Source organism: Myotis myotis, unplaced genomic scaffold, assembly GCF_014108235.1.
Source record: "Myotis myotis isolate mMyoMyo1 unplaced genomic scaffold, mMyoMyo1.p scaffold_m19_p_17, whole genome shotgun sequence".
NCBI classification, from domain to species: domain Eukaryota; kingdom Metazoa; phylum Chordata; class Mammalia; order Chiroptera; family Vespertilionidae; genus Myotis; species Myotis myotis.
The window spans coordinates 972,493-982,930 of NW_023416321.1; the positions used below are offsets into that span (position 1 = coordinate 972,493).

Genomic DNA, 10,438 nt, shown 5'->3' on the forward strand with positions numbered 1-10,438 from the left:
CCAGATCCAGCCCCGAGGACCCGCCTCGGAGGGACTGGGGGCGCCAGGGGCTTCTCCACCCGAAGGAAAGCCGACCCTTCGCGGGTGGGCGGCGCGACAAAGAGCAGAAACTCGGGGCGCGGAGGGGTGCCCTGAGGAACAAAGCCGTCCCTCCGAGAGGGCGCAGGGGCGGGGTTTGGGGCTCCCACACCATCGCCCCGCTCTTCTGCCCCCCCCCCCCGCCCCCCAGGACAGTCTCACTAGTCAGCTCCCCTAAAGCCAACGCGAAACAGGCCGCGTTCCCGACGCCAGAGCTGCAGTCGCAGGCCGGTCCCTCAAGAACAAAGAGAAATGAGCCCCCGCGAAGCCCGCGCGGGTGTCGGCGTCGCGGCTCCTCGCGCCCCTCGGCTCCCGGGGTCACCTCCGGCCGAGAAGCCGCCCCGAGCGGGGAGCGCGGCAGCGGGACAGGCCGGGCGGGGGAGTCGCGGCGCTTCCGCAGCGGAGCCCGGGCCTGGGGGGGGGGGGGCGGCACCGCCAGGCCGAGCGCCAGGGGGGAGAGGTGTCTGAGACGTGTCCTCCCGCGGGCGGCCAGCCCCTCTGGGACCGGACTCTCCGTGGCCAGCGTCGGCCCGTCATTAGGAAGCCGCGGGCGCCAGGGCCCCTCTCCTCCCTCTGCTCGCCCGGCTGGCGCCTGGGCTCCTCGAGAAAGCGCCGCTCTCCGGGGGCCCCTGAGGCCCCGGGGGGCCCCAGCCCGAGGGGGCGCCCAGAAGACTCTGTCCCTCGGCGGAGCCCAGGGGCCCTGGCTGACCAGGGCTGGGAGGGGCCGTGTCAGACGCGCGGCCTCAGGCCCTGCGCCGGGCTCCCCGCGGGCTCAGGACGTCCCGGGTCAGAGGCAGGGGCCCCAGCTGGAGGCTCTGGGAATCCCGACTTCGGGCTCCACTCGCCTGAGGCTCCGAGGGGCTGAGGCCTGGGGCGGGATGGCAGGGGAGGCCCCGCGGGAGGTTCCCCAGGAGGGACCGCGGGCGTCAGGGGAGCTTCCAGGCGCTCACGGCCCCTCCCCTGTCCGCTTCCCCCTGCGGCCCCTCCGTGCTCCCGGCCCGAGCTCCCCCCACAGCCGTCCCGCAGGTGCCGGGTGGTCCAGGCCGGGCCTCTCCCCACCTCGCCCACCCTCCACAGGACAAAACACGCAACCGCGGAGCCCGGGGAGCCGGGGGCGCTGCAGGCGGTCGCTGGTGTGTCTTGGTCCTTCCCCCCCAGGCGCCGCGGAAAGGCCAGGAGCGGGGGTGGCACGAGACTCCCCTGCTTCTGCGGAGCTTTGGGTCGTTGCCTCCGACAGGCCTGGGGAGCCCAGCGACTTCTCCCTCCCGCACGGGCAGCTCCAGGGAAGGTCCGCGTCCCGCCGCGGGAGCCGCCCTGCCTCCCCAGCTCGGCAGCGGGCCCAGCCCGGCTCCTGCGCAAACCCGCCGTCGGGGAACCGGGTGCCCCTGCGTGGCCCCCGAAGTCCGTAGCGCCAGCCCCGGGGGCGCGGGCCGGCGTTCACAACCTCGACCGCGGAGTCCGACGCCCCTGGCGGCGCGGAGGCTGCGCTGGCCGCTCCCCTCCCCCGGCGCCCCCGGACCCGGACGCCACGGAAACAACCACTGGAAACAGAATTTCCAGGGGATTTTCTAACGAGGGGCCCGGCAGAGTGTCGGGAATATCCGCCCCGCCCCGGACGCAGGGCTGTGCGGGACCGGGTCGCTGCAGACCCCGCAGGCCGCAGCGCGAGGCTGGCCAGCCCCGCAGGTGACTGCGCGCTGACAGCGCTCCCCGCTCGCTCCTCTCCGGACCCTCCCCTGCCCGGGGGCTGATGTCCCACGCGAGAGCTTGTCCCGCACGAGAGCTTCTAGCCCTAGACGAGCGTGGGGGGGGAAAGCCCCAAACGCAGCAGGAAGACAACAGGATCTCCCCTGCCTCCCCCACCTTCAGTAACAGCCGAGGGCCACCCACCTGTCCCCACGACCACAGCCGGGTCGCCCCCCCTCGCCAGACCAGCCGCCACCCCACCCACACCCACCCCGGGGAATCTCGGCTTGGCGCCTGGAGCTCTTCAGAGAGCAGAGCCCTGTCCACGCCCAGGACCCCCAGAGGGGAGCCAGGCTGGTCGCCTTAGGCAGCCGGGCAGCAGCCAGAGGGAGCCGCTGCGGGAGTGAAATGGTGGCGAGCCCACTTGTGCGTTCGTACACACCAGGCCGCCTCCAGGCTTCGCCCGGATTCCTGGGAGGACGCGAGCACAAGCTCTGGGGCTTCGCTTCTGCACCCCACCCCTTCCCAGCGCGGCCGAGTCCCTGAGCAGTCCCCACCCCGCACTCCAGGCCCGTGAGGGCGGAGCAGAGACCCGGATGGCTCTTCGCCCGCCCCCCCCCCCCTCTCTGGTTCCACTCTGCTCGGCTCCTGCTGTTTCTTCCTCCGTGGACGCAGCCAAGGGATTGCGCAAGCTTCCTGTTCCAGGTCCTTCCAGGGCTCAGCGCCGGGCCTGCCGGACACACCCGGGCGGCGCGCCCCTGCCCCTCCCACTCCGGCCGCCTGGCCCTGTCCCCGGTCCCTTCACTCCCCACCCCGACCCCACCGAGCTCACAGCCCGCGGTGGCGCCCTCGGGAGGCCCCGTGGGGTGCAGCAGCTCCCCCAGCCGGTCGGCTGTCTGGCAGCCGGAGGTGCTAAACTTCACACTTCGGGGCTCCTCTGCTTCGTGGGGGAGGCCTTGGCCGGGCTGTCCCGCACCAGGCCACGCAAATTCCCGACGAAGGCTTGGCTCTGGGTCCGTTCCATTCCCCTCCCTTTCGCGCGGCCCCATCTGCCCCTGTCCAGATTCAGCCTCTTCTCACCGCTCTCGCTCCCTCTCTCAATGCCTTTCCCTGGGACCCCACCAAGTCCTCTCGTCCTCGCCCCCTCCAGCGCCCCTGGACGTCACTGCGCCCCCTCTCCGTCCTCCCGCCTCTGGTCCTGCTGGGAGCAGGGCGGGCGATGCTGTTGGAGGTAGACATCCTGTCCCTACGCCGAGGAAAGGCCTCAGGTAAATAGGAAGCCGATCAACACCGGTGCGATGGACTCAGCCCCTTCGGCAAGGTTCTTGCGCGCCAGGGCCCCGGCTGGCTGCTCCCCGCACCCCTCCTCGTCCCTTCTCCACGCTCTCCCCAGCGAGCCTTGGCACGCGATCCTCTCTCCTCTGGGCCCTTTCTCTCCTCTTCTTCGCCAACCTAAACGCTCAAAGCTTCGCGGGGCGGGGTGTCGAGGCACGCGGGGGGCCCTCCCCAGCTGCCCCCGCCCGATTCTGCCCCCTGCCGGCGGCTCCCCGGGTGTTGGCACATGACGCAATTCCATGCCACTGGGAACGGTGAGGGACGCCTTGGTGGTCCCCCGCAGAGGTCCCCGGGCGCCGCACACTGAGAACCAGAGGTGAGGGGGTGGCACGGCGCCGGGCGGAAGGCGGGGGTCGCGCGGAGACCGCCCGGGCCCTGTCACGCTCCCCACCCCACTGCGCCCTCGGCCGGCACACCTCTCCCGCCCCGTCCCGCTCCCTCCCTGCAGCCTCCTTCGCCCAGGCTGGAGGCTCCCTCCCTCCCACCTCCGGGCGCCCTCCTCCTCGCGGCCGCCTCCCGCGTCCTTCCTCCTCCCCCTTGGCGCCGGGACCCGGGCTCCGGTAGGCCCGGCTGCGCCAATCCCGGCCGCGGCCCGCCCCCTGACGCCGTGCTCGGCCGCGAGGCCCCGCCCGCTGACGCCGGATTTGCATGAGTTCTTGTGCCGCCGCGGCCCGGGCTCAGTGTCTGGGCGAGCGGAGCCGGGGGCCAGGCGGGCGCGGGCGGCGGCGGGCGGCGGCGCGGCGGTGCGGGGCGAGCGGCGGCGGCGGCGGCGCAGGCAGCGGGGGCGCCTGCGCCGGGGCGGCCGCGGGGCGCCGGCGGGAGCCAGCAGTGTCTGCAGCGGCGCCGGCCACCCGCGCCCCGGCGCGCTCCGGCTCGGCCATGGAGCTGCCAGCTGTTGGCGAGCACGTCTTCGCGGTGGAGAGCATCGAGAAGAAGCGGATCCGCAAGGTAGGGCGGCGCGGGGGCGGCGGCGAGGCGGCGGGGGAGCGGCGGCCGGAGCAGCCCGCGAGGAGGCGGGGAGGGGGTGGGGAGGCTGCGGGCCGGGGCCGGGGATCCCGCGGAAGCTGAGGGAGTGTGTCTCTTCCCCCCGCAGGGCAGAGTGGAGTATCTGGTGAAATGGAGAGGCTGGTCCCCCAAGTAAGTAGCGGCAGAGGGGCGGGGGAGCCGGGTGCCGCGGCGCGGGGCTCCCGGGCTCGGGACCCGGCGGGCTGGTGGGGTGGTGGGGGGAGCGGCGGGAGGCGGGGTGGAGGTGGGGGGAGGGAGGAGGGGGTGGGGAAGTCGGTGGCAGGCACTGGGGAAGCCGAGCCGCCGAGCCCGAGCCCGGCGCCCTGTGTGGTGCTCCGCGCTCCGGGAAATGCCATCACTAATTTATGCGCTAAAAGGAGCCGGAGCAGGAGAGGCGCGGGCCGAGCCGGGGAGGCCGGCGGAGGGAGGGCGGGCGCAGGCACTGGCTGATGTGCAGCAGAAAATGGCTCCTTTCCCCTTTCCCTCCACCGAACGGCTCCATATTGCAAAACCAAAAAAAAAAAAAAAAAAAAAATTAAAAAGCGACGAAAATGCAATTGTGTGCCTCCTCCCTCCTGGTGGTGCAGGGAGAGGGGGGAAGGCAGCAAATGCTGGGCGCTGCCGCTGCAGAGCTTTCGGTGGCGAATTCTTTTTTTAATTTAAAATGCGAAGGCACCGGATGGAGCCTGACGCGCAGGCACGCACACACACACACACACACACACACACACACTCACGCTCAGAGGCAGATTTTTGTGTTGCTGAGTATTTGGGGGGGTGCTTGCCCGTGACAGCGGGCTCCAGGGCCCCGAGGGGGTGTGGGGGGCCGCTGGGCGGGCGGTGATAGGATTAGGGGTCAAACGCCCGAAGTCCTCGCGGGGCCGGGGCTGGGGAGGCAGCAGGGAACGGCGACTTGGCATTTGGGCTGCTTTGCACGCAGGGTTCCTGGTGAGCAGAGTGGCTTTGGAACATGTCGCAGTAACATGCTTAAAATTCTTGACAACTGCTCAATAAACGGCTAGTTTCATTTTCCTCACCCCTCCCCTTCCTGCCCCTGCGTGTTTATTTTGACTTGGGGGTGGGGGGAGAGTATCAGGGGCCGCGTCAGGCCTGCAGAAATCCACGCTCCAGCCCACATCCACAGCTAAGCAGCTTTGGGCGCATGAAGACAGAGCAGGGCCTTATGTCATTCCCACCTGGAGGCCGCGGCGCTGGCTCGTTTTTTTTTTTGTTTTTTTTTTGTGTTTTTTTTTTTTACGCCATGTCCCCTCCCTTCTCCCTTGCAAGATATAACACGTGGGAGCCGGAGGAGAACATCCTGGACCCCCGGCTGCTGATTGCCTTCCAGAACAGGTGAGCGGCCCCGGCAGCCACCCGCAGCGGCTGGCCAGGTGTGGGAACCGGAGAGCGGGCCACGCAGCATGGAGGGGGGAGCAGGGCCGGGAGGGGCCCGCGGGAGCCCCCTCCCCCAGGCGGGTCCGAAGGCTCGGCTGCGGCCTCGGCTGCTCAAACCACCGTCCTTGGCGGTTGCTGCAGCCTGGAGGTGGGGGCGGGGCAGGGCCAGAGAAGGCGAGGCTTGTGTTTTGGGGGAACTACGGGAAGGGCGAGTGCGGGTGGCCCTACGGCTGCCCCGAGAACTCGGAGCCGCGGCTGGTCCCCCGAGGGCCCCCCTCCTGGCCCCACCTCGGAGCCCCGCCCCCAGGACCTAGGTGTTGCTCTGCTGCAGCCACGGGGCTGCCTGGGCCGGCCCGTCGTGGGGCAGCTCGGAGGGCGCTGGCACTGCGAAGCCTCCGGACGTCACGGAGCAGAACTTAACCTGTTGGGGGCCGGAGGAAAGTTGACAAGACCTTCAGCCCCCACCCTCAGCCCCGGGGGCTGGGGCTGGGAGCAGGGGCAGGTTCTGGCTGGAAGTGGGTGCTCATGCGCCGAGCTGGGCTCCTTGGTGGGTGAGCCTGGCCCAGAGGGTGTGGGGTGCGGTGCTGCCTGGCGGCGGAGGGGTGGTGGAGGACGCGGGCTCATCCCCGCGCACACAGATGCCTGTCACGCCGCAGCTGCTGCAGCTGGAATCCCCGCCGGTGGCTGCGGTTCTCCGTTTCGGGGAGGACCGATGGGGGGAGGGCTGGCGAGGAGGGAGGAGCGGCAGGGGCCCGGGAGCGCCGCCACTCCGCTGCCTTCCATCCCCCTTCCCTCTTTTTTATTTTGCATTATTTCCTGTGGTGGGTTTGGCGCTAAAACGTAAACTCAGTCTTCTAGACCCTCGGAGATAGCCACTGGCGGGGAACTTGCCCTCCCGCGACGCAGGGAGCGCAGAGCAGGGATCGCCCGCTCCACCTGGGAGCTCGGCGCCCTGTAACCATGTCAGCGGCTGATGCCATGTTGCGTAATGGGTCCCCGGAGAATTAAAGGACGGGCTGTTGCAATGTCATGCAACTTCGGAGTCAGGCTGGCGGGGGCTCCCGGGCTCGGCGGATCTCCCCGGGGTGCGCCCACCCGCGGAGGCTGTCTAGGGTCGCGGGAGAACAGGTTTCTGGCCCGGAAATAAGCTCCTACTTGGGCCGAGGCTGCAGAGGCGCCGCTCTCCCACCGAGGACGGGGCAGAGCTGGAAAAGCCCGGCCCGCCGCCTCGGGTCACCCTAGGCCACGCCGCGGGCGGAAGCCAGGCAACTCTTTTGACCCGCCATTGTGCGTGGACTTGATCCATTTGGAAATCGAGGGGGCCGGGCTCGGCGAGGGGCGGGGCTTGTGTCCTTGCCCCGCCCCGCCCCGCCCCCGCCGCCCGGAGCGGGTTCACCAGGTGGCTGGGAACCTGGCGGCCCCGGCCTCCGCCCCGGCCCCGAATTGGCTCATTTGCCGCCTGTAGATGAGGTCGCGGCCCCTCCAGCGGGTTAGCGCCCGGCCTGCAGGTCACCGGCCCTCCCGCCGCCGCTGGCCTCGCTCGCCACCTGAACCCTAATGAGGTCGTCAGCGCCCCGCGCCTCTGCAGAGGGACGTGGTCCTCAAACTCCTCCTTTGGGGCCTCGTTTGCACCCCTGGACCCCTTGCCCACTTCGCTCTGCGCAGGGCCGCTGGCCTAAGGCTGAGGGCGGCACTGGCACCTCTCCAGCCGGAGGCAGGGCTGTGGGGGCGGCAGTTCAGATGGGGACCTCAGAGGGGGGAGCCCCTCAGGCGGAGGCCCCCTTGGGCAGGTGAGGGTCCCTGCGAGTGGAAAGCGGGGCTCTGGGACCAGGCTGGCGCCCAGCTGGCTGCAGGGGCGGCCTTTTGCCTGGAGCTCTGATCCCTCTGGGCCCTGACGGCCCTGCTGCTCTGGGGAGGGTGGACGACCCGCAGGTTGGAGGGAGGTGACCAGGTTGGAGGGAGGTGACCGAGGCTCACAGCGCCGCCCTCTGTCCCGCCCTCAGGGAGCGGCAGGAGCAGCTGATGGGATATCGCAAGAGAGGCCCGAAGCCCAAGCCGCTGGTGGTGCAGGTGAGAACGCCCTTGTCTTTCCCTTTAAGTTGTCACCTGAGCTGCTTCCAGGCCTGGGACGGGGGGAGGAAGTGTCTCTTCCTGAGCACCCCATTCTCTCCCTGCCTGCCTGACCTTTCACGCCCTCTGGGTGGGGGCTGGGATGCTCCTGATGCCGGAAGCTGGTCTTAGCCCTCCGCTCACCTCGCCCTCCGCCCGCCCCGTCCCCCAGGTGCCCACCTTTGCCAGGCGCTCCAATGTGCTGAGCGGACTCCAGGACTCCTCCACGGACAACCGCAGCGCCAAGCTGGACCTGGGCGCCCAGGGCAAGGGCCAGGGGCACCAGTACGAGCTCAACAGCAAGAAGCATCACCAGTACCAGCCGCACAGCAAGGAGCGGGCGGGCAAGCCCCCGCCCCCCAGCAAGAGCAGCAAGTACTACTACCAGCTCAACAGCAAAAAGCACCACCCCTACCAGCCGGACCCCAAGATGTACGACCTGCAATACCAGGGCGGCCACAAGGAGGCGCCCAGCCCCACCTGCCCGGACCTGGGTGCCAAGAGCCACGCGCCAGACAAGTGGGCCCACGGGGCGGGGACCAAGGGCTACCTGGGAGCCGTGAAGCCTCTGGCCGGCGCTGCCGGAGCTCCGGGCAAGGGCTCTGAGAAGGCGCCCCCCAACGGCATGACGCCCGCCCCCAAGGAGGCGGTGACGGGCAATGGGATCGGGGGCAAGATGAAGATCGTCAAGAACAAGAACAAGAACGGGCGCATCGTGATCGTGATGAGCAAGTACATGGAGAACGGCATGCAGGCGGTGAAGATCAAGTCGGGGGAGGCGGCGGAGGGCGAGGCGCGCGCCCCCAGCCACAAGAAGCGCGCCTCCGAGGAGCGCCACCCCCCATCGGACAGGACTTTCAAAAAGGCGGCAGGGGCGGCGGCCGAGGAGAAGAAGGCGCAGGCTCCCTTTAAGAGGAGGGAGGAGGAGGCCCTGGGCCCCGGCGAGCCGCAGCCGCAGGACTCCGGGTCCCGCAAGCTCTCCCCAACCAAGGAGGCCTTCGGCGAGCAGCCGCTGCAGCTCACCACCAAGCCCGACCTGCTGGCCTGGGACTCGGCCCGGAGCGCGCACGCGCCCTCCCACCACCACCACCACCACCATCACCACCACCACCACCACGCGGTGGGCCTCAACCTCTCCCACGCGCGCAAGCGCTGCCTCTCCGAGACCCACGGGGAGCGCGAGCCCTGCAAGAAGCGGCTGACGGCGCGCAGTATCAGCACCCCCACCTGCCTGGGGGTAAGCCCGGCTGCCGAGCGCCCCGCCGACGTGCCCCCAGCCGCGCTCCCGCAGCCCGAGGTCATCCTGCTGGACTCGGACCTGGACGAGCCCATAGACTTGCGCTGCGTCAAGACGCGCGGCGAGGCCGGGGCGCTGCCTGGCGGCCTCCGAGTGAAGCCCGAGGCGCCCGCGGCTGCGGCGGTGACGGCTGCGCCGGGGGCGGTGGCGGCGGAGAAGCCCCCTGCCGAGGCCCAGGACGAGCCCGAGGAGCCGCTGAGCGAGTTCAAGCCCTTCTTCGGGAATATAATTATCACCGACGTCACCGCGAACTGCCTCACCGTCACTTTCAAGGAGTATGTGACGGTGTAGCGGGAGGGGCAGTCCCGCCCGCGGCTGCACCGGCTCGGCGCCTGGGGGCGGCGACTCCTCTCTCCACTTCCAGGGGAGCCAGGCCGGCCCCCAGCTCCAGGGACGCCCGAAGCCGCAGTAACGCGCCCCCTGTATCCAGCTGCGGGGTCCTGGCTGGGACTGGGGCGCCCGGCTGCCTCCGTGGGAACTGGCGCCGAGCGCGCGCGGAGCCTGCGGGTCTGGCCCCCTCCCCGCGGACCGGGACCGCCGGCAGCCAGCCGCCTGGGAGGCATAGTATTATATTTTAACCCGCTAACGTGTCAGTGCAGACTCCGCTCCCGTTTGTACGTGGTGTTATTATGGAAATGTATTGTTTGAGCTCCGAAGGCCCGGCCACCCCGGCGGGCTGATATATCTATATTTATTTGTAGGTATTTATATATTGAAATATAAAAGCCTAGATTTATGGAGTTCCTCTAGATCATGGTATATTCTCTCTCACACAGACCCGCTTCTGTCGGCCCTCTGCCCGCGCGGTCAGTATTTCGGTTGCGTTCATGTCCGCCCCTCCCAGGAACTGCAATATTGGTGACCTTGGTATATATTTTTTGATACCGTACACATGGGTGTGTTGTTTCTATGTGCAAAAGGAAAAAAGAAAAAAGTTTGTTAAAAGGCTAAGCGAGCGCTCTAGACTAAACTGCTGCTGCTAGAACTGTCTCAACTTTAAGCTTCCGATCATTACCTGCTTGAATGTACATATTAAATGGAGATGTTGAAGGTGCCTTTTCGCTGTCGGAGAATTAGCGCAGCCAGCGGGAGGACGTGGGGAGCCCGGGAGGCCCTGGACCCCCTCCCCCCCCACCCCCTCCTCCGGTGTCAGGGAGGTAACCCAGCTCGTCTTGCGCGAAACCCCAGCGAAGCCAAGTGGCCTGGTTTCCAGGGCAGAGGCGCCAGCAGCCAGAGGAGTGACCTCGAGCCCCCCGGAAGGGAAGTCGGTGGAGAGGCGCTGCAGGAGAGGGGAATTCCTGCGGGGTGCTCCTGCCCGGGCCCAGGGAGCTGCGTAGTGGGGTGAGGGAGCCCAGCAGAGACCTGGCGGGACTGGCCCCCACCCAGAGTCCTACCAGCCAGGCACCTGCTGATCTTCGCCCCCCCACCCTCTGGGTGCAACACACCCAGGCGCTGGCCCCGGTGGGGCCCGTGCTCCTCCCTAGTCATCCTCGCCTGGTCGGGCAGGTTCCGCCCTCTCCTGCGTCCCTCGCT

At 69.0% G+C, this 10,438-nt stretch overlaps 1 protein-coding gene across 1 annotated transcript; it reads left to right on the forward strand.

The window, feature by feature from the left end:
* Positions 1-3,814: 3,814 nt before the first annotated feature.
* CBX4 (chromobox 4) lies at positions 3,815-9,959 on the forward strand. Its single transcript, XM_036340434.1, has 5 exons — positions 3,815-4,047; positions 4,193-4,236; positions 5,392-5,457; positions 7,503-7,569; positions 7,781-9,959. The coding sequence occupies exons 1-5, from the start codon at positions 3,979-3,981 to the stop codon at positions 9,194-9,196; spliced, it is 1,662 nt and encodes a 553-aa protein (XP_036196327.1). The 5' UTR covers positions 3,815-3,978; the 3' UTR covers positions 9,197-9,959.
* The last annotated feature ends 479 nt before the right edge of the window (positions 9,960-10,438 follow it).